This window comes from Lachancea thermotolerans (assembly GCF_000142805.1).
Source record: "Lachancea thermotolerans CBS 6340 chromosome G complete sequence".
Classification (NCBI taxonomy): Eukaryota; Fungi; Ascomycota; class Saccharomycetes; order Saccharomycetales; family Saccharomycetaceae; genus Lachancea; species Lachancea thermotolerans.
In genome coordinates, this window is record NC_013083.1 from 505,332 (window position 1) to 532,206 (window position 26,875).

The following is a 26,875-nucleotide window of genomic DNA, read 5'->3' on the forward strand; positions in this document are numbered from 1 at the left end:
AAATCAACGAACTATATTGATAGAGCGTAAACGCATTGATAACTTGAACAACTGGTAACCTGTCGGCGTCTAACCCACCATGATTGATCAATTCGTAGTTTTCACGTTGAAAGGACAGGTGCTATACCATTTCAATCCCCAAGGTAGAAAATTGGCCGAGAATCACATCAACAAAGTGATCTCGCATTTGATAACCTCGCCATCAAAGAAAGAGGAGTCTGGGAAATACTTGCTTTTCAAATTGGACAATTTCGCGGCTGCCTGTTTCATCGGGAAGCAGCCACCCCTGGTGTATCTGGTGACATATGCTGCGCAAGACCTAGAGCTTAACCAAGAGGCAGAACAGGTCTTGGATCTTGGTTTCGGTTTGTGGGATTCGCTGAAGCTGAACAATTCTGTACTCCAAAATCTGAGTGGCAAAGGAGTTAAGAACCGTCACAACTACACATGGATCCTGGAAGGATGTGATTCAAACCTAAACAAATTCGACGAGTATTTTAGAGCCAAATTTAGCGTTATCAAGCCTGGAAAGGCGAAAGGCAAGCCAAGTGTCGAGGGAAATGCTTCTAAAGGGTCTTCATTAACTGGAAGCAAGAACAATAAAAAAACTGTCCAGAATGCTAAGACCAGGAAATGGGGTCGGGACGGTATCATTGAAGAGACCAACGTCGGAGACTCCTCAGCACTTGATTTTTCAGAACTTAATGAAGAAGCCAGAGCCAGCTCTCTGGCAGAAGTCGATAAGGAAGCTTTTGGAACTTTCACTGAGAAAGGTGAGTTTTTGATAAATGAGATCGATGAGCTCTTAAATAAAAACAAAGCCGAGGCCTCAAAAAAAGGTCAATCCACTGGAGGTGCGTTTGGGTTCCTGCAGAAGCATTTGCTCGGAAACAAAAAAATCACCAAGGAAGATCTCAGTAAAGTTTTGGAGAAATTTAGACAGAAACTTATCTCTAAAAATGTTGCACCCGAGGCTGCAGATCATCTAACATCAAGAGTTTCCCAAGACCTTGTGGGATCTACTACTGCCAATTGGACTAGCGTTGAGTTGACTGCGAGAGATTCTCTTCAAAAATCATTAACCGAGATACTGACTCCCGGGGTCTCAGTTGACCTGCTTCGTGAAATACAGCAAAAAACCGGCAAGAATGGAAAGAAGACCCCATACATATTCTCCGTTGTTGGAGTCAACGGTGTCGGGAAATCCACTAACCTGTCGAAGCTGGCATTTTGGCTTCTTCAAAATAACTTACGAGTTCTTGTTGTTGCCTGCGATACCTTCAGATCGGGGGCTGTTGAACAGCTAAGAGTTCATGTGGAAAACCTGGCCCAGTTGACAGACGAAGCACACATTCGCGGATCAAAAAACAGAAGGGGAAAGTCAGGTAACGATCATATTGAGCTGTTTGAAGCGGGATATGGTGGATCTGACTTAGTGACTAAAATTGCAAAACAGGCTATAAAATACGCTAGTGATCAAAATTTTGATGTTGTGCTTATGGACACAGCAGGAAGAAGGCACAATGACCCTACGTTGATGTCACCTTTGAAGCCATTCGCCGATCAAGCTAAACCTGATAAGATCATTATGGTTGGTGAAGCACTAGTTGGAACAGATTCTGTTCAGCAAGCCAAAAACTTCAACGCTGCTTTTGGTAAGGAGAGAAACCTGGATTTTTTCATCATTTCAAAATGTGATACAGTTGGCGAAATGTTGGGCACTATGGTCAACATGGTTTACGCCACCGGCATTCCGATATTGTTCGTGGGTGTTGGTCAAACCTATACTGACTTAAGGACGCTGAGCGTCGAATGGGCAGTGGATACGTTGATGTCATGATTAATTGTAGATAATAGCTTTAATAAATGTTTGATTTTCAAGTGAGTTCCTCATTTTTGATTAGGCTTGATTGATCACTTGTACGCTGAGCACTTCTAACATCAATTATTTGCACATCCGGAGAAAACTTTACGGACGCAGAAGCTGGGACAATAGTTTCGACTTTTATGTCTGGCATATTAGGCTCTGGTCCTTCCTGAATTTGGTCAATGTAACTAGATTCAGGGTGACCCAGAATAGCATGGAGGATAATGAGCGAAGCAGGCTTTGAAAGAACAAGACTGTTTTCCTTACAGAAAGCAGCTGCCACACATTCAGGACAGCCGTAGTCACATGGACATTCCTCAACCCGTTTTAATGCACCCTCCAAAATAACATCCATGTGTTCAAACGCTTTTATGGAAAGTCCAGACCCGTATTGTCCTCCTTTTGAATCAAAAAAGATTAAACGGGCGGGTCGCTTTCGCTGCGTTTGTCGCTCGGCAAATTCTTTTTCTGGGGCTTTACACTCTGTTTGGATTTCATCAACGCCAGCTACAATAAATGCGGGTAAAAGGCCCATTATTGCATGTTGAGCAGCATGAATTCCTCCTGCGACATTGAGTTGCTTTTGCTTACAAAGGTTGACCGAGTTAGGAGGTATATCAATCCAAAGGCCCTTAGAATCAATGATAACCGGCGGATTATGTGTCTCCACTGCATCCAAAATTCGTTTGTATTTGTCAACTTTGAAATATCCGAAAACAACGATCGTAGTTTGGATTTTCCCGAAATAAACGGGCACGTCGCTATCTTCCAATGATCGTATCATTTGAATCTCTTGGGGGTCCACGTCTGTGAAGTCTCTTTGGCTGGTGGTCCAATCCACATCAACTCTCTGAACTTTGGCGTAATGCTCGTCGGGATTGAATTCTTTCACAAGGTATGGATAGCCTTGATGAATAAAAATCCCTCCGTCATAAAGCGTAAAGCTTGTTCGCGTTGCCTCGATCTCTTCGATCACAACATTGCGACCATTGGTTATATCAACAACCGCGTACTGATCTTTTTCCGATCCGCGCAGAGAGACAAGCTTAGCAGGCCAAGGAAGAAACTTATTATGTGTATGATATCCATTCGAATCATGGTGTAATCTTTCTTCACATGTCTTTTCTAAGATTTTAGCTTCAAAGTAAGCTTTGTCTCTCTGAATAACAATTGGTAGTTCAAATGCTGCACATTGAATATGTCCTTCAAGAATCAAGACATTCTCGAAATCCAATACAAGCTCTTGAAACAAGTCAGTGTTCTCTCCATCTCTGAGGACCTCAGAGTGACTTACATAGTGTTGATCAACAGGCGAATCACTAGCAACCACAAGGGTCATTGAATCCCTGTTTCTTCTTCCGGCTCTGCCACTTTGCTGATGGAAGTTGGCTAAGGACAATGGGAAGCCACACATCAACACAGCATCTAACCCCCCAATATCAACACCAAGCTCTAACGCGTTTGTGGAGATAACAGCTTTTAGGTTACCATGGAACATTTCTTGCTCAATTTTTCTTCTATCGGAAGGTGAATAACCACCTCTATAAGACATGACCTCATTTAGCAAATCCAACCTATTCATCTCCTTGAAAATTGTCCTGACCTCTTTCATGAGCAGTTCACAAACACGACGTACGTAGCAAAACGCAATCGTTCTAACATTTTCTAAGACCAGTTGTACGAGGATCTTGGCGCTCTCTTGAATAAAATTCTCTCGTCTACGCATATGTTGCGGCAGCACTGGCGGGTTCCATACTACCAAATGCTTCTCACCTCGAGGAGATCCATCTTCATGTATAAGGGTGACGTCCTCAATTCCGAATATATTTTTCATATGGTCGACGGGATGCTTTAAGGTCGCTGAACAAGATATAAATCTGACATCGTTGTTTCCATAATATCCTTGACAAAGTCTAACTAACCTTCGCATTACGAGAGCGACATGTGACCCAAACAATCCTTTGTACATATGCAGTTCGTCAACTACCACCAATTTCATATGTAGAAGGAAATGGCGCCAGTTTGGATGATTGGGCAAGATACTAGCGTGCACCATATCAGGGTTGGTGAAGATAACCCTGGCATTCTTTCGAACGTATCCGCGCTTTTCTTGCTCCGTGTCCCCATCATAGTTGTCAACAATGATGTGTGATAATTTAGGAATCTTTGACAGCAAAACTTGAAAAGCTCGTTTTTGATCCTGGGCAAGCGCCTTTGTCGGAAAGATATACATGAATGTTGCCTGAGGATCTTTAAGCAATATGTCAATTGCTGAAAGTTGGTAAATGAAAGACTTACCCGATGAAGTAGAAGTAGTTACAATAACGTTTTTTCCTTCATGAATTGAATTTATTGCATCAGCTTGGTGTGAGTAAAAGCTATCGTGCTCAAAAGCAGCCATAGCCTCTGGCGCCAACTCAAAGTTCAGCTCTCCGTAATGAGCCGATCTCTCAGGAATGATCATGTGGCTGACAATTTGATTATTGTAAAGCTCAGACATTTCGAGTTTCTTCAGAAGAGTAGACATTGACAGTCGAGTCATATTGTTTTCAGGATCAAGAACAACCCTAGAGTGAGCACTGTCCTTAGAGTTAATCATAGCTTCAATGGGGTCTTCGAATACCTTTCTTTCAGGTACAACAGCCGAGGCCTCAGCGGTTAGAACACTCCACGGATCACGATTTGTGACTTTTTGTTTAGCTAAAAACGCTTTCAAGCTTGTATCGAACAACCTCTTTCTTTTGTATATCATTTTGCGCATTGATTCTGGGCTAAAGTCTGGCATGCTCACTTGGGTCTTAAATTCATATCGAGATTGATTCCTGGTCATGTTCCCATCTGTAAATTCAAAAACTAAGACTTGAGGATCCTCAGAAGCATCAGTCCCGTCATTCTCGGGCTTCAACTCAAAAATGTCGCTAGATTTTTGCTGGAAACCACCTCGGTTGAAATCGAATACCTTAGTTTCAGTTTGAAATTGATTGCTGTCCATGTACTTAAAAACAACATTTCTAGGCAGTAGGCAAGCAATCCTTGCTAAGTCAATGGGCTCCAAGGATCTTCTGATATCTTTTTCAATCGGTTTCTTTAAAGTATCAAATGTGGTTATGACATGCTTCCTGGACATAAGAAAGGTATAGAAAGTGTTGAGGCGAAAAAAGATTTTTTGTAGCTCTCTGATGCGTACATCCTTCTGGTCTACATCAGTACTCTCCTCAATCTCAACCATGCCCCTCCGTGTCTTGTTGCTAGCTGGGATATCTTAAGCTACGCATTTTCATCATCAAAAATATAAATCAAATTGTAGAGTGAGAACGACTCTAGAGAACATATACAAGGCAAGACAAAACCTAGCTACTTTAATGTCGTTCTCCCAAGAGCAACTTACCTCTAAGCTGAATGCTTTAGATGAGACACAAGAATCTATTGTAAGCGCGTCTAAATGGCTTCTCTCCCAGTATAAAGAGGCTAGTCAAGTCGCACAATGTTGGAGACAGTTCATACTGAAGTCTTCAACAAATACGAGAAGAAAGCTTTTGGCAATTTACCTCGCTAACGATGTGATTCAGCAGTCAAAACACAAACGAGTCGGTGAATTTGGTACAGCTTTCGGTGCTATAATGCCTGAAGTTCTGGGGAAGGTATACCCTGAATTTACGCAAGAACTACAAAGGAAAGTTAAAAGGGTAGTCGACATATGGAGAGAGCGCCAAGTATTCTCTGATTCCGTGTTTAAAGAGCTATACCCTCAGTTAAAACAATCGAAGCGACCTACGGAGCCAAGAGCATTACCGCTCGACATAGCCCCAGAAATAAAGCGCCTTGTGGAAGTATTTGCGAAGCTGACAAAATGCCAATCCAGTACTTTCGCAGCCAAAACACGTTTCGATACCTCCTTAGAGGCACTGGATCCAAATAGTGTTGTATACCTGGAAAATTATAAGACAGTGCAGAAGGTTGGACAAGCAGCGAAGGACTCTTTAGACAAATCAGTCAGCTATAGGAAGCAAGCAATAAAAGAATTACAGATCATGTTAAATTTTCAAGAAGAACAGATGAAGCAAGATCAAAGCTTGATAAGTGAAATAGATCAAGTATTGATATCAAAAGATCCCGCGAGCGCGACAAGCGATCCTCTCGGAGAGACGGATCTATTACCAACTTACGAGGCTAGTGATGGAAGCGATAGTGACTCAGATAGAAGTATTGGTGGCGAGGGGGAGCCCCCTAGAAAGCGACAATCTCTCGGCACTGATAGCAACGAGCTTAAAAGAGCGAAAACCGAGACTGGCACAATCGACGAGGTGAGGACAGAAGAATATGAAACTGAGGCCTATGAGCCTACTCCAGCAGAAGTGGCCGCAAACTCCTCGCTTGCTGTGACCTCGAGTATTCAGGACTTGTTAAGTAAATTAGCTAATTAGGGTTAAACACAGCCAACTATCCTTATATGCTACACTTCTAAAACTTTCACATACTGAAAAGCAAGATCGCAAATCAGGTTGCGGTTTTTTGGGTCCATCGATGCGCTACAAACCCTGTATTCACCGGTTAACATGTCATCCAAAAGGTGTCGTATTTTCATGACTCGTTGTTCAAATTCCCCGTCTGATACATCGTCTTCACATTCGAGCTCAATCAAGAGACCTTTGAACCCACCATAAGAAAAGACATTTGTGGCTCTCACAGTCAATTCTGTTGTCTTAAATGTGCTCCCAAAATCGCCCTTTATGTTTTGTCTCTGAGTCCACAAATTTGAGAGCTTGGATGCCAGAAGATTATCAAATGTATCAAGAGTTCCTGCTGAGCACCCATTTAGTGTAAGAGATGGTTGAACACCTTCTGTTGCAGGAGATGTGACGATGGCAGAATTGTTTTTGATTATAACAGATTGATTGTCTCTATTAGTAAAAGTTATAACGTGCATCAGTTTAGAGCTGCCCTGAGGAAGATTTTTGACAGTCAACCGATAAGTTTTAAATTCAAAAGACCATTTTTCCTTTATTGAAACTAAATCATTTGAGAGTATGTCATGAAATTCCGTTATCGAAGCTGGAGTTGCCTTCTCACTAAATATGACCCTGTTTAATCCAAACGGGTTAGTTGTTTTATTTCAAAATACTTCGGTGTTATATGCCTTTTTGGAACATACGTTGAGTGCATTCGTGTGTACCATTTGGCGTGATAAAATAAGGTGTAAGTTATGAAGTGTTGTATTTTGAGGTAACGCTAACGATCAATATCATCTTATACGACACAAAACTTTATGAGGGTATGACGAGGGCCTGAAATATACTAAACTAATGAAGTGTTCGAGGCCTGTTGATCCTTCTTTATATATCATGTATGTTCAATAGCATAAGCCGAGTTTATTAGTTTTTTCCTTTCAGTAATTCAAAATTTAATTTTGTGAGTTTATGGACATTATGCTGATTTCTTTACTCACTTGCCTGGAATATAATTTCACAATATCAATCCATATAGCGCCTGTCAATAGACGAGCTTATAAATAATTTTCCGATAGTCCCCTATTGAGATTCTTATAGCTGTGCAGACTTCCGCGATTTATTTACCATTTGCCTATAGTTGAGGATTATATCTATCATTTTCTTATGTTTGGGGTATTATTGAATCAACTTTTTTTGCGTGTAATTTATGTTGAGAGAGCCATAGCCTCTCAGAGGAAAACGCTGCTCAGAACTTTTCAATTAACCGCCTTTGTTCTTACTGAATCCCTTACTTATTTTTCATTTAGGTTACACATCCACTACAGATCCCTCAAATTTTGTAATACAATCTCAACAATGAATTCCCGTCTCAAAATAATTAGCTCTCTAGGAGAAGCTTCATGCCTTTAACAAATATTCTCTTTTATCATCTAATGCTATAAATTTATAAGCCAGATATTGCAGTTGAGTATTTAGCGCTGGAGATCTACCACGCATGATTTCCCCGTTTTATCACAGTGAACTATGGCCCATTTTCCACCCTTGGATGCTTCTTTGGCTAAATTATTGTAGATGCTCGTAGCAAAGCTCCTTGGGGCGGAATTGTTGCCAACCCCGAAAATCTTTCTAAGCCATTCATCTTTTTGAGCTAAAGAGGTGACTGATATAATCTCCAAAGTTTCATCCCTTACAGCATCAACTGCAAAAATTGGAGCAGTTGACAAACTTGAGATGATGGCCCGAGATGCGTTTCTTGCCGAATCTTCGTACACCCATTTGTCTTTTTTATTTGACTTTTTGGCTCTGGTTGCCATGTTTGGAATATAAACGACCTTTTGGGCGGTTTTGCCAATTGCAGAAGTATCACTAGCACCGTCTTGGCTCTCCTCTGTGCTGGTGAAGTCTTCCCATCGCTTATCATCTGGGGATACTGGATTACTCTCTAAAATTTGAGGAAAATCACTGCTAATAAATTTTGACTCTGCCTCCTGCTGGTAGATTGCCAAAAACTCATCAAAGTCGAGATCAACATCAAGCTCACTTCCAAGCTTCTTTACTTTGAGGGGTTTGTATTTTCTCTTGTTACTTGGGGCCGAGTACTTTTGTTGTTTGATCAAAATAATCCAATTGACGCCATCTCTTTGAGCCGCCGAAACAACATCGTCGACCGTGTAGCAGCTGTGCACAAAATCCGCGCTGATTCCAGCCTTCCAGAGCTGGTTCAATGTTTCGACGCCTATAGTGTTGAGAATAGTTTTCGAAAAGCTTGAAACTAGCACTTCACACCTCATAGGTTTCCATTCCAATGGCACATCCTTCATCAAAGAGCTCCTCTTTTTGGTGCTTTTCCCAGTTGCTAGCTTAAAATAGTTTTGCGCAACGGCTAGTATTGTCTCCCAAGCCAGGTTGAAGCCCACGGCTCTTTGAATGTTGTTTATTTTACCTCCAGAAGGCCTAGCAATTAAGGATATCAAACTGTCGTAACGCCCTCCCGCCGCAATAAGGCTTCTCGATTTGTCGTCGTCATAAATCGCCTGGAACATTATGTTACCCTTGTAAAAGCCCCAGTTGTAATTGCTTATAGGGCAAATGATAATATTACGACTAACCTTCAATGGCTTCAAAAAATTGATAACTTTGGAAATATACTGCAAGGACTCTTCAACCTTAGCCAGAAAAGGACTATCCATCATGACCTTCTGCAATCTCTTCCTAGCACTTTCGAAATCAAGGCGAAAGTCAAATAGCTCAAGGTCGTTGAGTGAAGTTGAAGAGATGTTCAACACTGACTTTAGTTCGTTTTTGACGTCTTTGAAAGTTTTTGCGAACCCAACTTGCGAAAGCATATGCGAAACTAAAGATCGCTGCGCTTTATCAATTGAGCAAAAATTGAATACACTTTCTAGGATATCTGCATGGTTGACGGCAAAAATCGTGTTGGTTTTCCCAAAAATAGGGAGTTGGATAATAATTTCGTCGATCACTTTAATGCTTTCAGCGTCATATAATGGTGTCTCAGAATTGGGCGGAGTTATGATGTCAAAATCAACTTCCACAAATCTCCGCGGCTCAGTACTTGGCTGGGCGTGTTGAGGTGGTCGATAAACATACTGCACTCGGTATTGCTTAGAAACACAATTAGGGCCTTTAGAGATATACCGCGCCATAGGATATGTAAGGTCATACTGTAGTTGTAATACAGAGCCTCCCTTGTCCAAAACTTCGTAAACATTTTGGGTCGAGTAAACAGGTGCTTTCGGAAATATCATCGGAGGCTCATTGTTCTCGATTCCTCCATGTCGCTTGAAGATTTTTACGATCTCTTCCATCATTTGTGATTTTAACAGTTGGTTGAAAGGCGTTGAGAAAACTTTATGGTTATCAAACAAAATGTCATTGGTGACGCTGTAAGGTTGAGCAAAAAGGCTCTCTTTGACTTGTTGCTGCCATGGTGAAGATGGATCGGCAAGGTTTCGTAATGCCTCTTTAATCACATCATCTTGATGCTTCACTGGGAGTAGCCCACTACGGAGGAGTGTTTTTGCGTCCGGTCTCTTTTTAGGATCGTGGTCAAGAAGCTGCTTTATGATCTTTTTTTCGACAGCCAACTTGGTGTCATCAAAATCAGAAGGAAATTCAATCGAACTAGACCGTAACTTTTTTATGTCATTAACTCGTTCCATGCCAGTATTGAATGAGTAGACCATTTCAAAGAAAATGATGCCCAATGAATACATGTCAATCTTTTCGTTATAGTTTCCGCTCCCACTTAGTACTTCAACCGCGACGTACAGAGCTGTTCCGACCGCCGAAGTAAGATCTTCTGCACTCGCCGCACTCATATGAGAGTCCATTCGTAAAAGGTCGACAGGTTTGTTGACATTCTTTGCAAGTCCGAAATCTCCAATTTTGATATTTCTCGACTCATCTATAAATATATTCATCGGTTTGAGATCTCTGTGGATAATCCCCTGCGAGTGGATATAACTTAACGCGTCCAAGATTTCGCGGAAAAGCTTCCAATACTCTTCCCTTTGAGCGCTCAAGTTTTCATTATGAATGAGGTCGAAAAGTGTTCTGTTCTCGCAATATTCCATTTGAATGAAAAGTGTGCTTTTTCCTCCACGTCTAGAAAACCTTCTCTCCGCCTGAGTCTCTTTGCCCGCATAACGAGGCGCAACTTTGTCATCCTTTCCGCTATCATGCTTGGCCCCTTGTCTCATGTCGTGAGTGCCCGTACATGCGCCGGCAGAAAATACTCCTTTCCGCCTTGTTTGCTGGCCTTGATGGCCTTTACCATCACTCCTTTTCTGCTCGTCTAGAGAAAAATCCGCCGAAGTCCTAGCACAAGATCCGCCTTCGCTACTTTCAAAGTCTTCGCTTTCATATTCTTTTTCTTTTTCCTCTTCATTCTCCGAAGAACTGTTAGCAAAAACGATTTCTGGATAGTTAGAAGCCTGAAGAGAATTAGATATGAAGTCCCAACCATTGTTAAAAGCTTGCCCAGTGCTGTTGAATGTGCTAGATTCCGTGTAATCCTCTATTTCTGATGTTTCTATCGAGTCTGTTTCTTCCGAATCTGAACTAGCAATTGCTTGCTCTTGAGTATCCTCTTCCAGCCATGCCGCGTAGTAACGTACAACGTATTGATGATTCAAACTTGCCAGAAGCATGACTTCACTCAAAATGGACGACAATTTTTCTTCTGAATGCCTTATCTTTTTAACAGCATAGTAGCGACTATCCAAGGCATTCCTTGCCTTAACGACTTGTCCGAAAGCCCCCTTCCCTAGCACTGCAATTTCTTCAAAATCTGTTGCATATCTTGAATTACTCGATGGGTTTGTTGAAGAATATCTCGAGCTGACGTTAAAACTGCGCCTTCTAATATCTCCTGAAGTTGTTGAAAGAGACATGCTGGATCTTGGCTCCGGGCCAGATGCGAGCGCAGCACTAGAATTCATTGCAGATATAGAAGTGGAATCTGGGAACAAATTTTTATTAATAGTGGGATCTAAATTTGTTCTCAAAAACTTCATTGGCAAAAGTTCTAGTGGTCCGAACCTCTTTTTCAGATCTGGCTCCAAAAGCTTCTGCAGGAAATCAAATAGACTTTCATCCATTGGTACATTACTCAAAAATTCCTGCGGGGTGGGAAATTTTACAACTGTATCGGCACCATTGATAGTCTGTACAAACAGCACACCAAGTTCCCAAACATCAGTTTTTCTTTGCGGTTTGCTGTTATTGAACCGAATCAGCTCAGGAGCTACCCATGGCTGTTCTATCATCTCAATTTTGGGGCCTGTTTTACTTGGGTGAGCGGAAATCAGGTTCAAGATTGTATAGCCATATCCAGAATGAAGGAGCTTCGGAATAGTGGTGCCAAAATCTGCATCCTTTGCGAGCGTGACAGTCTGTAAATTAACGCTTTTGTGAACCACACCTTGCTTATGCAGACTTTCCAGGCCTTCTATAAGTCTTAACACCCAACCCCGAGCGGTGGCTATGTTTACGTAGCCCACCGAGTCGACAACATCGCCAACAAGGGAGAGAGGAGAGTATTCATTTAAAATTCTTATCTTCCAGGCGTATGAGGAATTACTTCTGCCTGTACGTTCAACAGCAAAAGCATAAAGCCTGTTGATATTATCATGCCTAACATGAAGCAAGGAGTCCAGCTCTTTTTCGAGATTCGAAATATCCTTTTTACCATTGTTTGTGTTGAAGTAAGGGTTATCTAGAGTCACAATAGTCAGTAGGTAAAAGAAATTGTCCATAATATCAGAGGATGCCAGGGTGTTTGCTAGAGGCGACTCTGGAGGAATATATGGCTTTACGAGGAATTGCTTTGAAAACCCTAGAAGATCATTGCTCAGTTTGATTTGCTGAGGATTTACTACAGCTTTGAACTTGTAAAAAGAATTGTTTGGGAGCTTGGCACGAATCATTTTTGGAAAAACGTACGCTTCCCCCGATGTTATCCAGTCGATGGGTGGGTTAAAATCTATCGTGCTATCGGGTTTAAAGCTCAAATCGTCATCCTGCCTTTTTTCCATTTCCTTGCGAACAATTTCATCAATAAGCTTTTGTTCTTTTAGTCGCTCGACCTTGACGTCCTCTTTCCGTTTACTTTCTTCCTCTTCCAGCTTTTTTTTCTCATCCTCAATCCTTTGAAGTCGCTCGTCCTCTAATGACTGCGTGTTCGCAGAGCTTTGAGCTTCATCTAGTTTTTCTTGGACTAATGAGGTGATTTCAAAGATGATTTCCTCACGCCCTTTTGAACGTTTGTGGATCTCGTTGATTTCGGCTTTGATAGAAGCAAGGTAGCTTCCCAAAACATTTTGTATATTTTTGAAACTGATAACTGGTGGTTCTTGCGGGTACTTAGCAGGCAAAGTGACATCAAGAGTCAATGAAGATTCTGCAGGCTCTTGGTCTGTTGATCTTAGCGAGATTTCAAATTGTATCAACGGATGCTTGTCCCAAGAAGACTTTTGAACTGTTTTGTCAGTGAAATCATCCATGTATATACACTTGATTGCCTCCAGTTCATTTTTCTGTAGTTCATAGTTCTGATCGAGGGTAAAACTACCGGGTGCCATGTCTTTTATAAATTCTAGCTGAACACATCAAAATAGAGCAGTATTGCAATTGGCTGCTCTGAAGATAGGGCTATTATGCAAATACTAAAGGTTCAATTCCTCCAGAAACGAATAAATTGTCCAAAAGTTCTGCAACAAGCTGAGCCCTGAGACTCTTCTAAGGGAGATTAAGTTTGATGCTCATCAATAAAAGATTCTTTAGAGTTCTATTGTATCTTCCTACGAAATGTTTACAGAAGAATGATAAATATCTTAAATTCATGCCTCCCTCAATGGTGTGGCTTCCTCATCTTGAACTTCGTTGATAGCGTGAAAAGCCTCGAGACTAACGTCGCTATCATCAAGAAGAGGCTTGAACGGAATTTCACTTGACAAAGCAGGAAAGTTCCTGAAATATGTCTTATAGGCGATGACCAGTCCGATCAAGCTGCCAAGCAAAACATCAACAAAGTGATGCCTGTAATCTTCTGTGCGAGAAATAGCAATAGTTGCTGCGCCAATCAAGGGGCCGTAAGCCACAATCGATCTCCAATAACCAACCTTGGGGTTCTCCGTAAGTAGTTGACCGCTCAACCATAGGTACAGATAGCCCAAACCCGCAAAACTCTCACTAGAGTGACCGCTGGGTGTTGAACGGAAGCCATCCATTAATCGTGGCAAATTTTTTGTCATACAGACATCAGCTGCAGTCACCAGTGTATCAAGAGGAGTTCCTTTCTTAGGTTTGCAGCGTGCGATAAAGTCAGGACGCGGTCTACCAATCCAGTTTTTGAGATAGTCTGTCAAAAGTGAAGTGAAAGTCCAGGAAAGAATAAGCCCCAAAAGAGAAACATATAAGAGATAAACCTTGTGCTTAGGGTCAGCAATCAGGAGCGTTACAACAATTATAACAATAGCTGGGAGAGCAAGACTGTAAGCCAGTAAAGCATTTTCATTTACTCTTTGGGTGGTTGCGTGAGGGTGCGACAGGGTTGGGTCGTTCACGTAAAATTGCCTTTGAAAAGGATCTGCATGATATATAGGAATGTTAATCAGGAAAAATAAAACACAAAGCAGGGCATCCGAAATTTTCCACTTCCTCAGAACCGCATATCTTGACACTCTCTCCATTCCAAATGTTAGCCTATTGACGCCCATGATGCGCTTTATTTCCAACCTTTCCCTGTTTCCTCTTTGATATCAATATATAGTTCAGTTTTTTATCTGAAATTATTACCGGATGATAATAAAAGAACTGAACGTGGGAAGTAAACACACCTCTATAACCAACAAGGTAAAAAGGTTTTGCTCATTGAGATACCAACTAGTACGTTAAGATAAGTATTCAACATATACATCCTTGTGATAATAGTCAAATTGAGGCTTGCATTCGACTAAAAAGCTGAAGTTCTTTAACGGCGGCTAAAATGTCAAACTTTTTAAGGGATGGCGGAACTGGTTACAAAGTCCGTTCTAATATCTTTTCGAAGTTCAGAAGCAAGGAGTCTGTTCAAGAATCTGATTTCAGTGCTGAGAATGATGCCAATTCGTTTGAAAGCAGCATGACGCAGGAGAAGCCCTCAGGCCACCTTGACTCCAGGCTCTCAAAAGATGACACTTCTGTAACCACAACGCATAGCCTTACGGAAAGTACACCCAAGGGGAAAAGATTCTCTCGAGATCCTAAAGCGTTTCGGTCAGGAAAAGATGAAGAAGAGCTGGAAATTACAGAAGTGAGGCAAGTGCTACACCAAGATTTGAGAAAAATACTGAATAGCGACAACAGCGTTAATGAGAAACTCGCGACGCTCAAAACCACAGATGTCTCCAAGGATACGTCAACAAACGATGTTTTATTAGATGCGTTCACTAATACCCAAAAAATATGCTCTAGCCTGAGGGTTGAATTGCAACGTCAGAAATCCGAAAACCGGGAGCAGGCTCAAACTATCATGAGCTACAAAACAGAACTGGGCACCATCGAGGACCGAATTGCCCGGTACAGGCAGCTTCTATCAGTAATCGAAGAAAAATCAAATCACCTTCAAAAGCAGAAGAATGATAGTGAAGGGCAATTAAAAGAGCTGCAAAGAAGTTACGCCGAGCTGCAGAGTAGAATTCGAGACTATGGGAAAGATTGCAGTACAATAAAAAAGAACTTGGAAGAAACGCGTCTCATGCAGAAAGAATTTGAAGCCAGCGTCTCGAAAAAAGCCAAAGAGATCGAGTACTTGAAGAAGGAATTAAATGAATCCTCTGGGCAGCTTTCGGAGGAAAAGTTGAAAAATAGAGAACTCTTGCAAGAGCTTCGAGCTTTGAGAAAACAAACAGAGAGTCTGGCAGAAAATGCCATCAAGAATCTGGAAGATGAGGTTAAAAAGGAGTTAGGCGTTATCAACAAGCTGATCAAAAGGGACAATCAAATACTGTCTCTTTCAGCAGAAGACAAATTGGAGTTAGGCTCAATGTTACAAACTATGCTCATGGTCGAGATAAAAAAGTATTCACCAACACAAAAACACATACCCTCATTTACAAAAGTTGGATCAACCGACACAACCTTACAGCTTGCTAACAGATATACAGTGAAAACAGGGACCTCATAAATGATGTCAGTCAAGTTTTCGAGCAGGGCCTCTCGAGAGTGGAAGAAATATCAAGGGATACTATAAAATCAGACTCTTATACCTTTACTCAGCAGATGACAATCCTAGGTGAGTTAAAAGATTCTGCCTTGTCCCTCTCAGAGAAATATCAAAATTTTGACACAAATTCTTTCAATGAAGGGGTAGTACAGCCCATTTCTGGTTTGGGTCAGGCAATGAAAAAGGTACAATTGTCTTTAACCTCAATTGCAGAGCGTCTAAATCAGTACAAAATCCAAGTTGACACTGGGTTAAAATATGAGCAAAAGCTAGAAGACCTATATGAAAAGCTTCAAATTCTTTCAATGCAAAAAAGCGAAGCAGTTGCTTTAATTAAATCGAAGGACCTTGAGATTGAGGAACTTAGTGACCAAGTGTTTACCAAAACGAATGCCCTAAATGAACTGACTACAAAAGGAGACGAAGCAAGAAATGATTCTGGTAGAATACGAAAGGCACTTCAAGCCAAAACTCAAGAGCTCGAAAAATTGAAGCAAGAGCTGAACCTACTTACAGCGAATTCTAAGAGCAAATTGATGGCCCAAGCAGAGATTGCAAAGATTGTAATGCAAGAGCGCGACTCTTTAAAACAAGATTGTAAACAACTGCAGGCCAGCAAATTCGATATTGAGGAAGAATGTGTTAACATCAAAGAAAAAGCAAAAAGGGCCACTGAGCAGGTACAGGTTTTGAATGTTGAAGTTGTGCAATTAAAAGCTCGAGAACTTGAATTGGATGAAGAAAATCGCAAGGTAAATAATGTGCTTGAGCAACTACATTTCGACGCAAAAGAGAGCAGCGACCAGCTCCGGGAGTACAAGCAGCATATTTCGGTGCTCGAAAATGACAAGAAGAACTGTGCTAGTGAAACGCTTGAATGCCAAGACAGAATCATCTTCTTGGAGCAGCAACTGGAGAATGCACAAAAAGAGATTCAAGGGCTTAAGGGAACGCGCCAAAACCTCCATATGAAGAGAAAGACCTATTCTGCAGTGGAAGGCGCACAACGCCGGGAGTCCCCTTCAGCTAACCATTCTAATGACGGGTTCGATCTTTCCTCGTCTTCGAACGATGACCTTGAAATGACGAATCCATCGCCAGCTCCGCCAAAGTCTTCCCGAGCACAGGTTCAAGCATCATTCGGAAAGCCGCTGCCTTCCACAAAAAAGAGCAAAAAGATGCTTCTCTTAGACATCGACAAGTCAGAGCACAAAAGTAAAAATCGCAAAAAGCGGAAGACTTGACTCAGTTGGCTGCGGTGAGAGCACAAATTGAGACTCTGTTAGCTGATACCATAAATTTCAACAAAATGTTGAATGCACTCTTGCTGCTTATTATTGAGAATCCTGCACCTGATGTTTGACCTGATCAACATCCAACTTGTGGAAGATTTTTGAAAGCGAGCCTGGATTCTTCGTATTTTCTATGTGCAGTACAGGAACGTCTAGGCAGTACTTCGTCCACCACTCCTTGTTTTGGGGTTCATCAATGTCAATAATTTTGACTCCAATGTCAGCATATGGCTTTTCAGCCAGTACTTGGCTTAACACACCTTTAGCTTTGTCGCACAGACCGCAGTTGGCTTTTGAAAAGAGCGTTAAGTTAACATGCGCGTAGTTAGCAAGGGCGCTTGCGGCGTGAAACCTCCGAATAAATAGCATGAGTACTGCTAACTTGATTGTCCGTCAATCAGAGGAAGAGCGTAAAGTTCGTGGGCTTGTTAGAAGAACCAATAGTAACTAGACACGAGTTTTTTTCAGCTCTTGTGTAGAAAACTTTGGTTACAATATTTATTATAATGTCATTTTTAAGGCATGTAACTGCTTGGATTTCTTTCGAGCCTTCGTGGGCTATTAATTCTGACAAAAATCGTTGTCAGGAAGGGGAAACTCACGAAATCATCTTTAATGTCGTCTCTCTGAATTACTCTTCTTCGTATCCGACATACTAATTTACCGAATTAGTGTTCTGTGACGTACCAGAAGGATTGTACTCATTGCTAGGTGCATACGGCCTATGCTTCGTATATAATGCTGGAGATGTGAACTATTATTGCTACAATTAAATAGGCAGTGGCTCACCATCAATTAGATCAACTTACTGGTTCTAACCTCACTATCAATTGAGTCGAGCCACCTCTAATAATACATTCGCGCAAAAAATGGCCCTTACAAAAGAGCAGCTTAAAGACATAGAGACCAGTTTGGTTGATTTAGCGTCAAAGGAGGTAGGTCCCCTATTGAAAGAGAAAGCCGGCACTCAATTTGACGCCTTCGATGACAAAGCAAACCAAGTTGACCTTGTGACAGCCGTCGACAAGAAGATCGAGGCTATTATTAAAGAATCTCTCAATAAACTGTACCCAGACTTCAAGTTTGTAGGGGAGGAAACGTACCAGCCGGGAACTACCGAAATCGGCAAGGAACCAACCTTCATTGTGGATCCTATTGACGGCACTACCAACTTTATCCATGGCTATCCTTATAGCTGTACCTCACTCGGGCTGGTTGAAAACGGAGTCCCTGTAGTTGGCGTTGTTTACAACCCTCACTTGAACATGATGTTCCATGCTTCTAAGGACAACGGCGCAAGATTAAACGGTGAGCCCATCAAGGTTCCTGAGAGAGATTTGACCCTTCAACAATCTATCATTGCTTTAGAGGCCGGCTCTGAGCGTTCCTCCGGCTCCTCAGGGGATGACAACTTCGACATTAAACAAGCCACATACAAGAACCTACTGAGCGACAAAGGTGGGTATATTCATGGAAGCAGGAGTTGCGGTAGCGCAGCCATGAACATGTGTTTAGTCGCTACCGGTAAGTTGGACGCCTATTGGGAAGGTGGATGTTGGGCGTGGGATGTATGCGCAGGCTGGTGTATTGTTACAGAGTGCGGCGGCATGGTTGTCGGAGGAAATCCAAACGCATGGGAAGTCCCAGTCGACGAGAGATGCTACTTAGCGGTTAGAGGTGGCTGCACAAATCCTTCTCAAAAGACTTTTGTTGAAAACTTTTGGTCTCACGTTGCCGGAAAGCTAAAATACCACTGGTAGACGCGGAGCCCAGATTTTGAATAATATTTCGTGCGACAGGTCGCTAGAGACCAAGAGCCGCGCCAGCAAGAAGGACACGTGTGCTCTTACTCGCCGCGGGTTCAGTATACATACAACAGTAAAGAACAACATTAGCTGCTATAATGGACTTTTCATAGTTTTCCTTAGAATTACATTTTTACTGAGTACAAACGTACTTTCAATATCAACAACAAAGTTTTAAAGCCAGACCTTTAACGCGTCTAGCAGAAAGCAGCGCTGAATTGCCGCCCAGCTTCAAGTAGCCAGATTAATGAGCGATTCAGAATCTGAAGTTAATGACTATGGTAACGAGAAAACCATAGTAGTTGCCAAGCGAGTTCTTCGGCGATTTCTATCCTTATGCGAGTCGCAATCTACCATCATATCAAGAACTAAACTGTCGACCATAATTCGAGAAGTTTCGAGTGAGGAAAACACGCGTACAGTCAAATTTGGGGCCATCTACAAAGCCATGAACTCCCTGTTGCAAAACTCTTTTGGGTATCAATTGTGGGGCTTGTATTCGAAGCCTCCCAAAAACACAAAAGGGGGGAAGAGACCAGTCCCTTCGCGGGACCACACGCCTGAGATCAATGAGATCAATAGTGGCGGTGGCGCTGTTAACTTAAAAGAGAGAGCTCAGTTCTTTATGCTCGTATCAGAACTTCCTAAAGCGCCTACAGCATTTCGTTCGCTTCTACTCGAGGAAGGTACAAAGCTCTACGATGACCGCATTGTCGATGATGACTATATAGGAAACGACTTGTCAATGCTACCTGAAGATTCCTTTGAAAACGCCGTTGCAACAGATGAGAGTCTGGTTGCGCAAGGACTCACCTTCGTGGTACTGGTGCTTATCCTTTTTTCTAAGAATAGCATTTTGCACCAAGAACTAGTGCAACATCTGCTCAAGTTTGGAATTCCGCAGGACGGCCAGAAGATTCCTGTTCTTGACATCACGCTAAATGACTTTTTGAGTTTGCTTATCAAACGGGAATACATTCACCGAACAGACGAGCGGGCACAAGATGGAGCTCAAGAGGTTAGCTTTTACCGAATTGGTCGTAAGACGCAATTGGAGTTCGACAAGAAGTCCCTTTTGGCCATGTGCTTTAAAATAATGGAACCAGATGCAGCGCAGATGGCTCAGCTTGAAAAATCAATTGACTTGAGCATCGCAGACGCTTACGGAGTATAACAATTTCATGGATTTATCAAGCGGAGCGAATTACAAAAGTTATAGAGACTCATGTCAGGCTTTTAACTCTCAAGGTTCGAACGTCGACTGATATTCCAGCGGCGGATTTGTTTGTCGTCAGATATGACTAAGCTCTTCTTTTTGATTCTTCTTTTCGGTTCTTCTTTTCGGCTTCTCTCGTACCGGTGTCGTTTACGAGCATCTGGATACATCTCGTTCAGTGCACCTCGGTGCCCAAAGAATACACCCTCCATTGTTATTCTTGCGTCTATGCCTTGTGGAACTGGTTCCATTTCTCACCATACCACTCATTGAAAAAGGCGGCTTGTTAACGAACGGTCAAAAATTGCCTTTCTATCAATATATCGTTCCAGCGTCGCTTCCCTCGCGAAACTTTCAAAACTTTTGTCGTCATTAATCTCGAGCTTTTTCTTTGAACTAACCTCACAGAGCTCGCTTTACAACATTATAGGATAGAACATCATCTAGCTCTTGCAGGAATGCCACTTGGATTAGATACACTAGATTTCGCCGTGCTGTGCGCTCTAGCCTTGGCTGTTTCAGCCTACCTAGGAAGGGATACGCTCAAGCAGCTGTTCGCGTCCAATGACGAGTCCATTCGTGTGAACTCGGACTCCAGGGATATCGTGCAAACTCTAAAGGACAACAATAAGAATTACCTGGTTCTCTATGGTTCGCAGACAGGTACCGCCGAAGACTACGCTAAGAAATTTGCAAAAGAGCTCGCAGCGAAGTTCTCTCTCAGAGTTATGTGCGCTGATGTCGAGAAATACGACCTTCACGACCTGAACGAGCTTCCGGAGGGCGTGGTGGTCTCCTTCTTCATTTCCACTTATGGCGAGGGTGACTTCCCAGACGGAGCAGTGCCATTTGAAGACTTCCTAAACAGTCTAAACAGCGATGATCTAAACAACCTTAGATACACGCTTTTCGGACTAGGAAACTCGACCTACGAGTTTTTCAACGGCGCTGGAAAGAAGACGCACAAGTTGTTGAGCGAAGCCGGCGCTACAATCTTGGGTAAGTATGGTGAAGCAGACGATGGTGCAGGCACCACGGACGAGGACTACTTGGGATGGGCGGACTCGTTGCTAGAAATTTTGAAGACAGAGCTCAGCCTTGATGAGCATGAGCAAAAGTTCGAGCCTAGCTTTCATTACTCTGTTTTGGAAAGTGGTGTCACCGACAAAGTTTCATTGGGTGAACCTACCACTCAATATTTGCCTGACGGAGAGTTGACTTTCAGTCCCGACGGAAGGCAGACTGGGCCTTTCGATCCATCTTATCCATTTGTGGCTCCAATCGTGAAGAGTAAAGAGTTATTCAACTCGGACGATCGTAACTGCATCCACGCTGAGTTTGACATCTCAGGCTCTAATTTGAAGTATTCTACTGGTGACCATCTTGCTTTATGGCCATCCAACTCTGATGAGAAGGTTGAGCAATTTTTGAGCTGCTTTGGTCTGGACTCGAGCGTTGTCTTTGACCTAAAGCCTTTAGATACCACTGTTGAAGTCCCATTCCCTGTCCCAACGACAATTGGAGCTGCTGTTAGGTACTACTTGGAGATTACCGGCCCAATTTCAAGACAGTTTTTTAGCTCGTTGGTGCAATTCGCTCCAAATGATAAGCTGAAGGACCGCCTCAACGAGATTTCGAAAGACAAAGATGAGTTCGCAAAATCGATAACGGCTAAGTATTTAAACCTTGCCGATGCTTTACTATATCTTTCAGATGGTGCAAAGTGGAACTCAGTTCCATGGAACTTTTTAGCGGAGTCTGTTCCTCGTCTACAACCTCGCTACTATTCTATCTCTTCTTCTTCTTTGAGTGAGAAGCAAACTATCAGTGTTACTGCCATTGTTGAAAACATGCCAAACCCATCGTCTGAAAAAGCGGAGCCAGTGACTGGTGTTGCAACAAACCTTTTGAGACATGTCCAATTATCCCAAAACAATGAAAATGTCAAATCTTCCAACTTGCCAGTTCATTACGACCTTGCAGGTCCTCGCAACTTGTTCAGTTCTCACAAGCTTCCTGTTCATGTGCGCCGGTCGGCGTTTAGATTGCCGTCAAACCCTGCTACCCCAGTCATCATGATCGGCCCAGGCACAGGTGTTGCACCTTTCCGTGGTTTTATCAGAGACCGTGTGAAGTTTGCCGAGCAACAAAGTAACGTCAACTTGGGTAAGCACCTGTTATTTTACGGCTCAAGAGACCAAAATGATTTCTTGTACCAGGAGGAGTGGCCTGAGTACAGTAAAAAACTTGGTGGAAGCTTTGAATTAATTGTTGCTCACTCCAGACTACCAGGAAAGCCAAAATGCTACGTTCAAGACAAAATAAAAGAAAGGGATCAAGAAGTCTTTGACCTTATTTCGAAAAAGGGTGCCTTCATATATGTTTGTGGTGATGCCAAGGGAATGGCTCAAGGTGTCCACGCAACCTTGGTTGATATCATTAGCAAGCATAGTAATGTTGACAAGGCCGAGGCCACTGAAATGTTGAAGCTTTTCAAGACGAGCGGTAAGTATCAAGAAGATGTTTGGTAATCTGAGGTTAATATAGCTCAATTTTATAGTATTTTATAAAGTTCACAGGATTCCCATTAAAATTAATTGGTCAGACGAGACGAGAAAAAGAGCCTCGAGTTGATTTTCCGTTGCGCAAGTTTTGACGCGAAACAAGCCCCGCTTGAAACTATGTTAAGATGCTTCACATTCTCCCGCACTTTCCCCACCAATGTGCAGCTTCTCGTCCCCAAGAGGATTCTTAGCTTTACTGTAAAGATTCTGCAAGCCAATAATGAGATTGGGACGTCGAAGGTTCGGTCTGTGAAGGTCCCAAGAGGTTCTTTGAGTGCAGCGAAGAACCTCAGAAGGAGCTTCCTTCCCAACAAAAAGGGGACACATTCTCAAATGGTAGTAAATAATCCCAATACCAACAAACTGGCGTATTTTTTGAAAACAAAGCCCTGCACGACAGTAACTACCAGCGAGTCTTATGACCTTAACAAAGTAATAAGTAGCTTGAATGCTTCAGGCTATCATGCGATTAGCTTGGTCCCAGATGAAATCATCACGTTCAAGTACTTCTACAACGGATGCCATTCTGACATAATGGTGCTAGGCAACAGTGGAACTGTCGTTGCCTGGGGTCTTGAAGAGTCTTTTGTTTTCGAGAATATATTGCCATTGATTGAACACGGCCGAGTGAATCCCTTAACTGAGGAATGTGTGGAGAGCGAGGACTTGGACTTTCTTCAGGTTGAAAATGCCGAGGACTTGGAAAAAGTGCGTCAAATTACGAACAGAAGCGCTCCGGAAAGTTTTGTGGAAGGCGATCTTATCATTGTCAATGCAATCGATTCGGATCTTGGACTGCTTGATAAAGCGGCCTTCTCGAGCGGAATGTCTCGCAGCACTAGACTGGCTGTTTTAGAGCACTTACTAGAGGCTCATATAGAAAAAAGCAGAAAGTTCACAGAATTGCTGTCCCAGGGAAAGAAGCTAAGTTTAACTGAGTCAGAAGTCCTGCAGTCAACAGGAAGCTTGTTTCTAATCAGGGGCAAACTTAACTTGTATTCGGAGCTTATTGAGACTCCCGACCTGTACTGGAGTGAGCCTCAGCTTGAGAGAATTTACAAACAGATGTCAAGGAGCCTTGACATTCAGCCTAGGATCAGCATTCTGAACACCAAATTGGACTACGCTACTGAGGAATCAAGAGCTTTTATGGCAGTCTTGAACGAAAAAAAAAGCACCCATCTGGAATGGATAATCATATACCTGATAACTGTTGAGGTGTTCTTTGAACTGCACCATTACTATGAGAGATACTGGGTAGATTCTAAGGAAGACTGCGTACGCACTACCAGCTAAAGAAAAAAGGACAAGATTATTATTTGTATTCAAAACGGTTTTACAGAACCATCTTTTCCGCAGCAGACGGTTGCATTAGGGGGCTTTAATGCGGGTTTCTCACCTTCCTCCCCCATCAAACTCATAACGGAAACTCTTTCCTTGAAGTCAGTTTCATTCTCTAACCCTTTCTGATCCCTCGGACTTCTTCAACCATCAACTACGGATAATGGGAGAGAGTGTACTCCTTCTTTTAAATTGGGAAAAAGCCATTTCTTACATTATTGCCAGGCAGCTTCGACCGGTTTGGCGACACACGTTAACTTTGCTTATGTTTCTTACTCGAATTTTTCAGACCAGTTATCCTTGCAAAAGATGACTATCCTAGACACAATAACTACATTGATACAAAAACAGTAGACTACTTTGAACGCCTTCATTTTTAGACCGTTGGAAAGCGCCATAACGCACTAGAACATATAACAATACGTTCGCTTTTCTTGCAAGGTTCCCACAATAGAAGTTCATAAGCTGGCGCTGCAATTTTGTTTCTTCAACCATTGCAGCAGCTCAACCAGGAGACTTTATAAATACAATGTTTCATGCTGACATATTCCTTTATCATATTCAAAGCTTTGAAGAGCTACATAGAACTAAGGATGGACTTGAAATTGAATTACTGAGGGAAAGGTATCGTTGTACTGCCATTCATTCGAAGCTTGCTCGCGTTTTTGAATTTTGGAAGAAAGAAACGCAGGCCTGGGTTCAAACTGAGCAACTATCCATTTGATATCCAAAGTTTGCATTTTGCCAAATTTGGTTTAATTATTTGCTTCACTAGGGGTTTGATTCTTAAGTTATTATAGCCAATAGCCTAACTGTCCCAATTTATATACTACTATTCCATTTTATACTTCGCTTACTCTGATTTAAGCACAGAGGCTTGAGCACAAGCTTTATTCACTCTAAAACTTGTAATTTCATTAATCTCCATGAAAAAAGCTTATTCGTATATGGTTTTCATGCGCTGGTCCTCGGCTGGTTACACAAGGACTATGGAATGTTTCTCAGCAAACCTCCCCCGCATTTAAGAGCGTCTTACCATAGTTTAGATGATTTAGACAGCGCAAAAGAGGAATTATTTATTGAAAATACATCATATTGGCGTTTTGGTAGCTCTTGAAGGCAAGTTGCTGTTGTAATCTATTTCTTTTAATTGCCATAAGCCCCAACTATCAATAACACTAAATCACATCATAAAACTCAGGATATAACATTCAACATATCAAAGTTCAGGAGTAGAGACCTACGTATCTCATTTTCTTAAATTAGGAGATACGATATGTAGCGCTACTCCAGCATGATAAGGGCTTGATCTCCAGCACATTTGGTCTTTGCGCGATTGACACGGAAGAGAAGCTGAGCACGCGATATGAAGCTGTACTCTGTTTTAAGTGATACCGTCAAGTCGCGTGTTCGCTGGGAAAATCAAGCAGGTATTGCGAAACTGGCACCTTTTATGTCAACTTTAAAACTTTGTCTCGATAATTTGAAAGTAGCGATCTTAATTTCTATACATCCCAATATTGCAGGAAGCACTTTTATGAGGGGAGCGCGAATGAAATGATTTTGGTACTGGTCGCGATAAGTATGCATTAACGTCTATCAGAAGAGCCTTTATCTGTAATCACAACACCTTAAGGTCGTTAAGACTCTCTTGCATTCTCGGAGCTGAGAATTGCAGCGTATTGATTCCTAGCTGTAGCATCCGCCTTCAAGACGTTGTTTATCTGGTCTGTAATCGCTTCAGTAATTTTGTAAGCCTTGTGGCAGCATTCCATCAGAGTTAAAGCATCCATAGGTAGCCCACCTGCTTTCGAGACCTGGACCACCTCTCTGTTTTTATTAAGTGTAACCGTAAGTGTACCGTCTCTCAAGAGTTCCTCCTTCAAAGTTGCGTCAATGATGCAAATTTCACTGTTAGACTCACCCTTTATGTTTTCCTCTGCATCTTCGGGGTTAAAAAAGGAGAATGAAACACAGATAGGTACGTGTAATACCCCCAAAGGTACGGGTTCCCTTTCGTCAACTGGGTGGATTGTTACTTGTTCTCCTGAAACCGACACATCAGGCTTTTTGAAGTGCAGCAAACCAACCATCACGGCTATGCAACTAGCGTCTATGAAGCCACCGTCGCAGTTAAGAAAATGCACATCTGCTCTCACAGCCCAACATTTACTGCCTGCCACAATACAAAGGCCTTCAACGTCCAATGCACCTGATCTCCGAACAGCTTTTTCAATGATCCGTGAACACAATACTTCGTCCTCTCCCGTGTTGTTTCCGTTTTCAAATTGCGGGCCCGCCATTGGGGACGTTTCTGTCGAAATGAAGAATAAGCCCTCGAAGGGGCGATCTTCGTAAGGCTGCGTAATTGTGCAGCTTATGCGGCAATGAACTTTGGTCTTACCCATCGTCACAGTGACATCTCCATAGTCGTCGCCAAGCTCTATTTCTACACTGCGAAATTCGTCAAATTTTCGAGAGTCAAGTCTCAGGTTCTGTCGCAGGCACTCAATCACGAATTTTGACTCAGCAGCTGGTATCTCAACTTCCTTGGCCATTTTACTGTCGCTGGGTTAGATGAGTTGGTCGGAATGAACCTTATTGATCTTTCAGTAAGAAGTGCATCTTTTCATTTGTACAGACGTCGCCTAAATTTTTAGCTTCCGTCTAAAAGTATCTTACAACTATTAAGCAAGTCATTCATTAATAAAGTGATAAAGATGCTCAGACACGCGCGATGGAGCTAACAATCTGGGCAACTCTAGTGCGAACGGTAATATACAAGACCTGAGAAAACAGTAAATACTTTTTCAGTTAAGTTTATCGGAGATTTGGGCTTTAGGACAAACGAGAGTTCGTCATCTCCAAGGAATTTAAGCTTACCAAAATAATGACCGCGAGCGTATTCATTTGAATCGAAAAACTGCGACAAAATCTATACGGCTCAAAAAATCAGCACAAAGCATAATCAAAGTGTGTTTTTGTGCAGACCCAAAATCTCTATGCTGAGCGTGTGACACCCAAGAGAGTCGATACCAAGAAAACAACGAATGGACGACCGTAAAATCAATAATTTAAGAGTGCCTAATTGGTTTCTTTGTGTTGCAGAGAAG

At 42.2% G+C, this 26,875-nt stretch overlaps 12 protein-coding genes across 12 annotated transcripts; 6 read left to right on the forward strand and 6 right to left on the reverse strand.

Annotated features, from left to right (window-relative positions):
- Positions 1-79: 79 nt before the first annotated feature.
- Positions 80-1,840, forward strand: SRP101 (Signal recognition particle receptor subunit alpha; the record flags this gene model as incomplete). The annotated part of the gene is made up of 1 exon (XM_002555269.1): positions 80-1,840. The coding sequence occupies one exon, from the start codon at positions 80-82 to the stop codon at positions 1,838-1,840; it is 1,761 nt and encodes a 586-aa protein (XP_002555315.1).
- Positions 1,841-1,877: 37 nt separating this feature from the next.
- On the reverse strand, positions 1,878-5,096 carry HRQ1 (ATP-dependent 3'-5' DNA helicase; the record flags this gene model as incomplete). The annotated part of the gene is made up of 1 exon (XM_002555270.1): positions 1,878-5,096. The coding sequence occupies one exon, from the start codon at positions 5,094-5,096 to the stop codon at positions 1,878-1,880; it is 3,219 nt and encodes a 1,072-aa protein (XP_002555316.1).
- A 133-nt stretch (positions 5,097-5,229) lies between these two features.
- On the forward strand, positions 5,230-6,291 carry RTT103 (Rtt103p; the record flags this gene model as incomplete). The annotated part of the gene is made up of 1 exon (XM_002555271.1): positions 5,230-6,291. One exon carries the CDS (start codon positions 5,230-5,232, stop codon positions 6,289-6,291), a length of 1,062 nt encoding a protein of 353 aa, XP_002555317.1.
- Positions 6,292-6,320: 29 nt separating this feature from the next.
- On the reverse strand, positions 6,321-7,030 carry SRB2 (Srb2p; the record flags this gene model as incomplete). The annotated part of the gene is made up of 2 exons (XM_002555272.1): positions 6,321-6,948; positions 7,020-7,030. 2 exons carry the CDS (start codon positions 7,028-7,030, stop codon positions 6,321-6,323), a joined length of 639 nt encoding a protein of 212 aa, XP_002555318.1.
- A 757-nt stretch (positions 7,031-7,787) lies between these two features.
- On the reverse strand, positions 7,788-12,920 carry GCN2 (serine/threonine-protein kinase GCN2; the record flags this gene model as incomplete). The annotated part of the gene is made up of 1 exon (XM_002555273.1): positions 7,788-12,920. One exon carries the CDS (start codon positions 12,918-12,920, stop codon positions 7,788-7,790), a length of 5,133 nt encoding a protein of 1,710 aa, XP_002555319.1.
- Positions 12,921-13,178: 258 nt separating this feature from the next.
- DPP1 (bifunctional diacylglycerol diphosphate phosphatase/phosphatidate phosphatase) lies at positions 13,179-14,057 on the reverse strand (the record flags this gene model as incomplete). The annotated part of the gene is made up of 1 exon (XM_002555274.1): positions 13,179-14,057. One exon carries the CDS (start codon positions 14,055-14,057, stop codon positions 13,179-13,181), a length of 879 nt encoding a protein of 292 aa, XP_002555320.1.
- A 2,821-nt stretch (positions 14,058-16,878) lies between these two features.
- Positions 16,879-17,205, reverse strand: MGP12 (Mgp12p; the record flags this gene model as incomplete). The annotated part of the gene is made up of 1 exon (XM_002555275.1): positions 16,879-17,205. One exon carries the CDS (start codon positions 17,203-17,205, stop codon positions 16,879-16,881), a length of 327 nt encoding a protein of 108 aa, XP_002555321.1.
- Positions 17,206-17,705: 500 nt separating this feature from the next.
- Positions 17,706-18,596, forward strand: INM2 (inositol monophosphate 1-phosphatase INM2; the record flags this gene model as incomplete). The annotated part of the gene is made up of 1 exon (XM_002555276.1): positions 17,706-18,596. The coding sequence occupies one exon, from the start codon at positions 17,706-17,708 to the stop codon at positions 18,594-18,596; it is 891 nt and encodes a 296-aa protein (XP_002555322.1).
- Positions 18,597-18,888: 292 nt separating this feature from the next.
- NSE3 (Smc5-Smc6 complex subunit NSE3) lies at positions 18,889-19,815 on the forward strand (the record flags this gene model as incomplete). The annotated part of the gene is made up of 1 exon (XM_002555277.1): positions 18,889-19,815. The coding sequence occupies one exon, from the start codon at positions 18,889-18,891 to the stop codon at positions 19,813-19,815; it is 927 nt and encodes a 308-aa protein (XP_002555323.1).
- Positions 19,816-20,315: 500 nt separating this feature from the next.
- NCP1 (NADPH--hemoprotein reductase) lies at positions 20,316-22,388 on the forward strand (the record flags this gene model as incomplete). The annotated part of the gene is made up of 1 exon (XM_002555278.1): positions 20,316-22,388. One exon carries the CDS (start codon positions 20,316-20,318, stop codon positions 22,386-22,388), a length of 2,073 nt encoding a protein of 690 aa, XP_002555324.1.
- A 150-nt stretch (positions 22,389-22,538) lies between these two features.
- Positions 22,539-23,717, forward strand: MRX10 (Mrx10p; the record flags this gene model as incomplete). The annotated part of the gene is made up of 1 exon (XM_002555279.1): positions 22,539-23,717. The coding sequence occupies one exon, from the start codon at positions 22,539-22,541 to the stop codon at positions 23,715-23,717; it is 1,179 nt and encodes a 392-aa protein (XP_002555325.1).
- Positions 23,718-25,402: 1,685 nt separating this feature from the next.
- Positions 25,403-26,320, reverse strand: RRP45 (exosome non-catalytic core subunit RRP45; the record flags this gene model as incomplete). Its single annotated transcript, XM_002555280.1, has 1 exon — positions 25,403-26,320. The coding sequence occupies one exon, from the start codon at positions 26,318-26,320 to the stop codon at positions 25,403-25,405; it is 918 nt and encodes a 305-aa protein (XP_002555326.1).
- Positions 26,321-26,875: the final 555 nt, after the last annotated feature.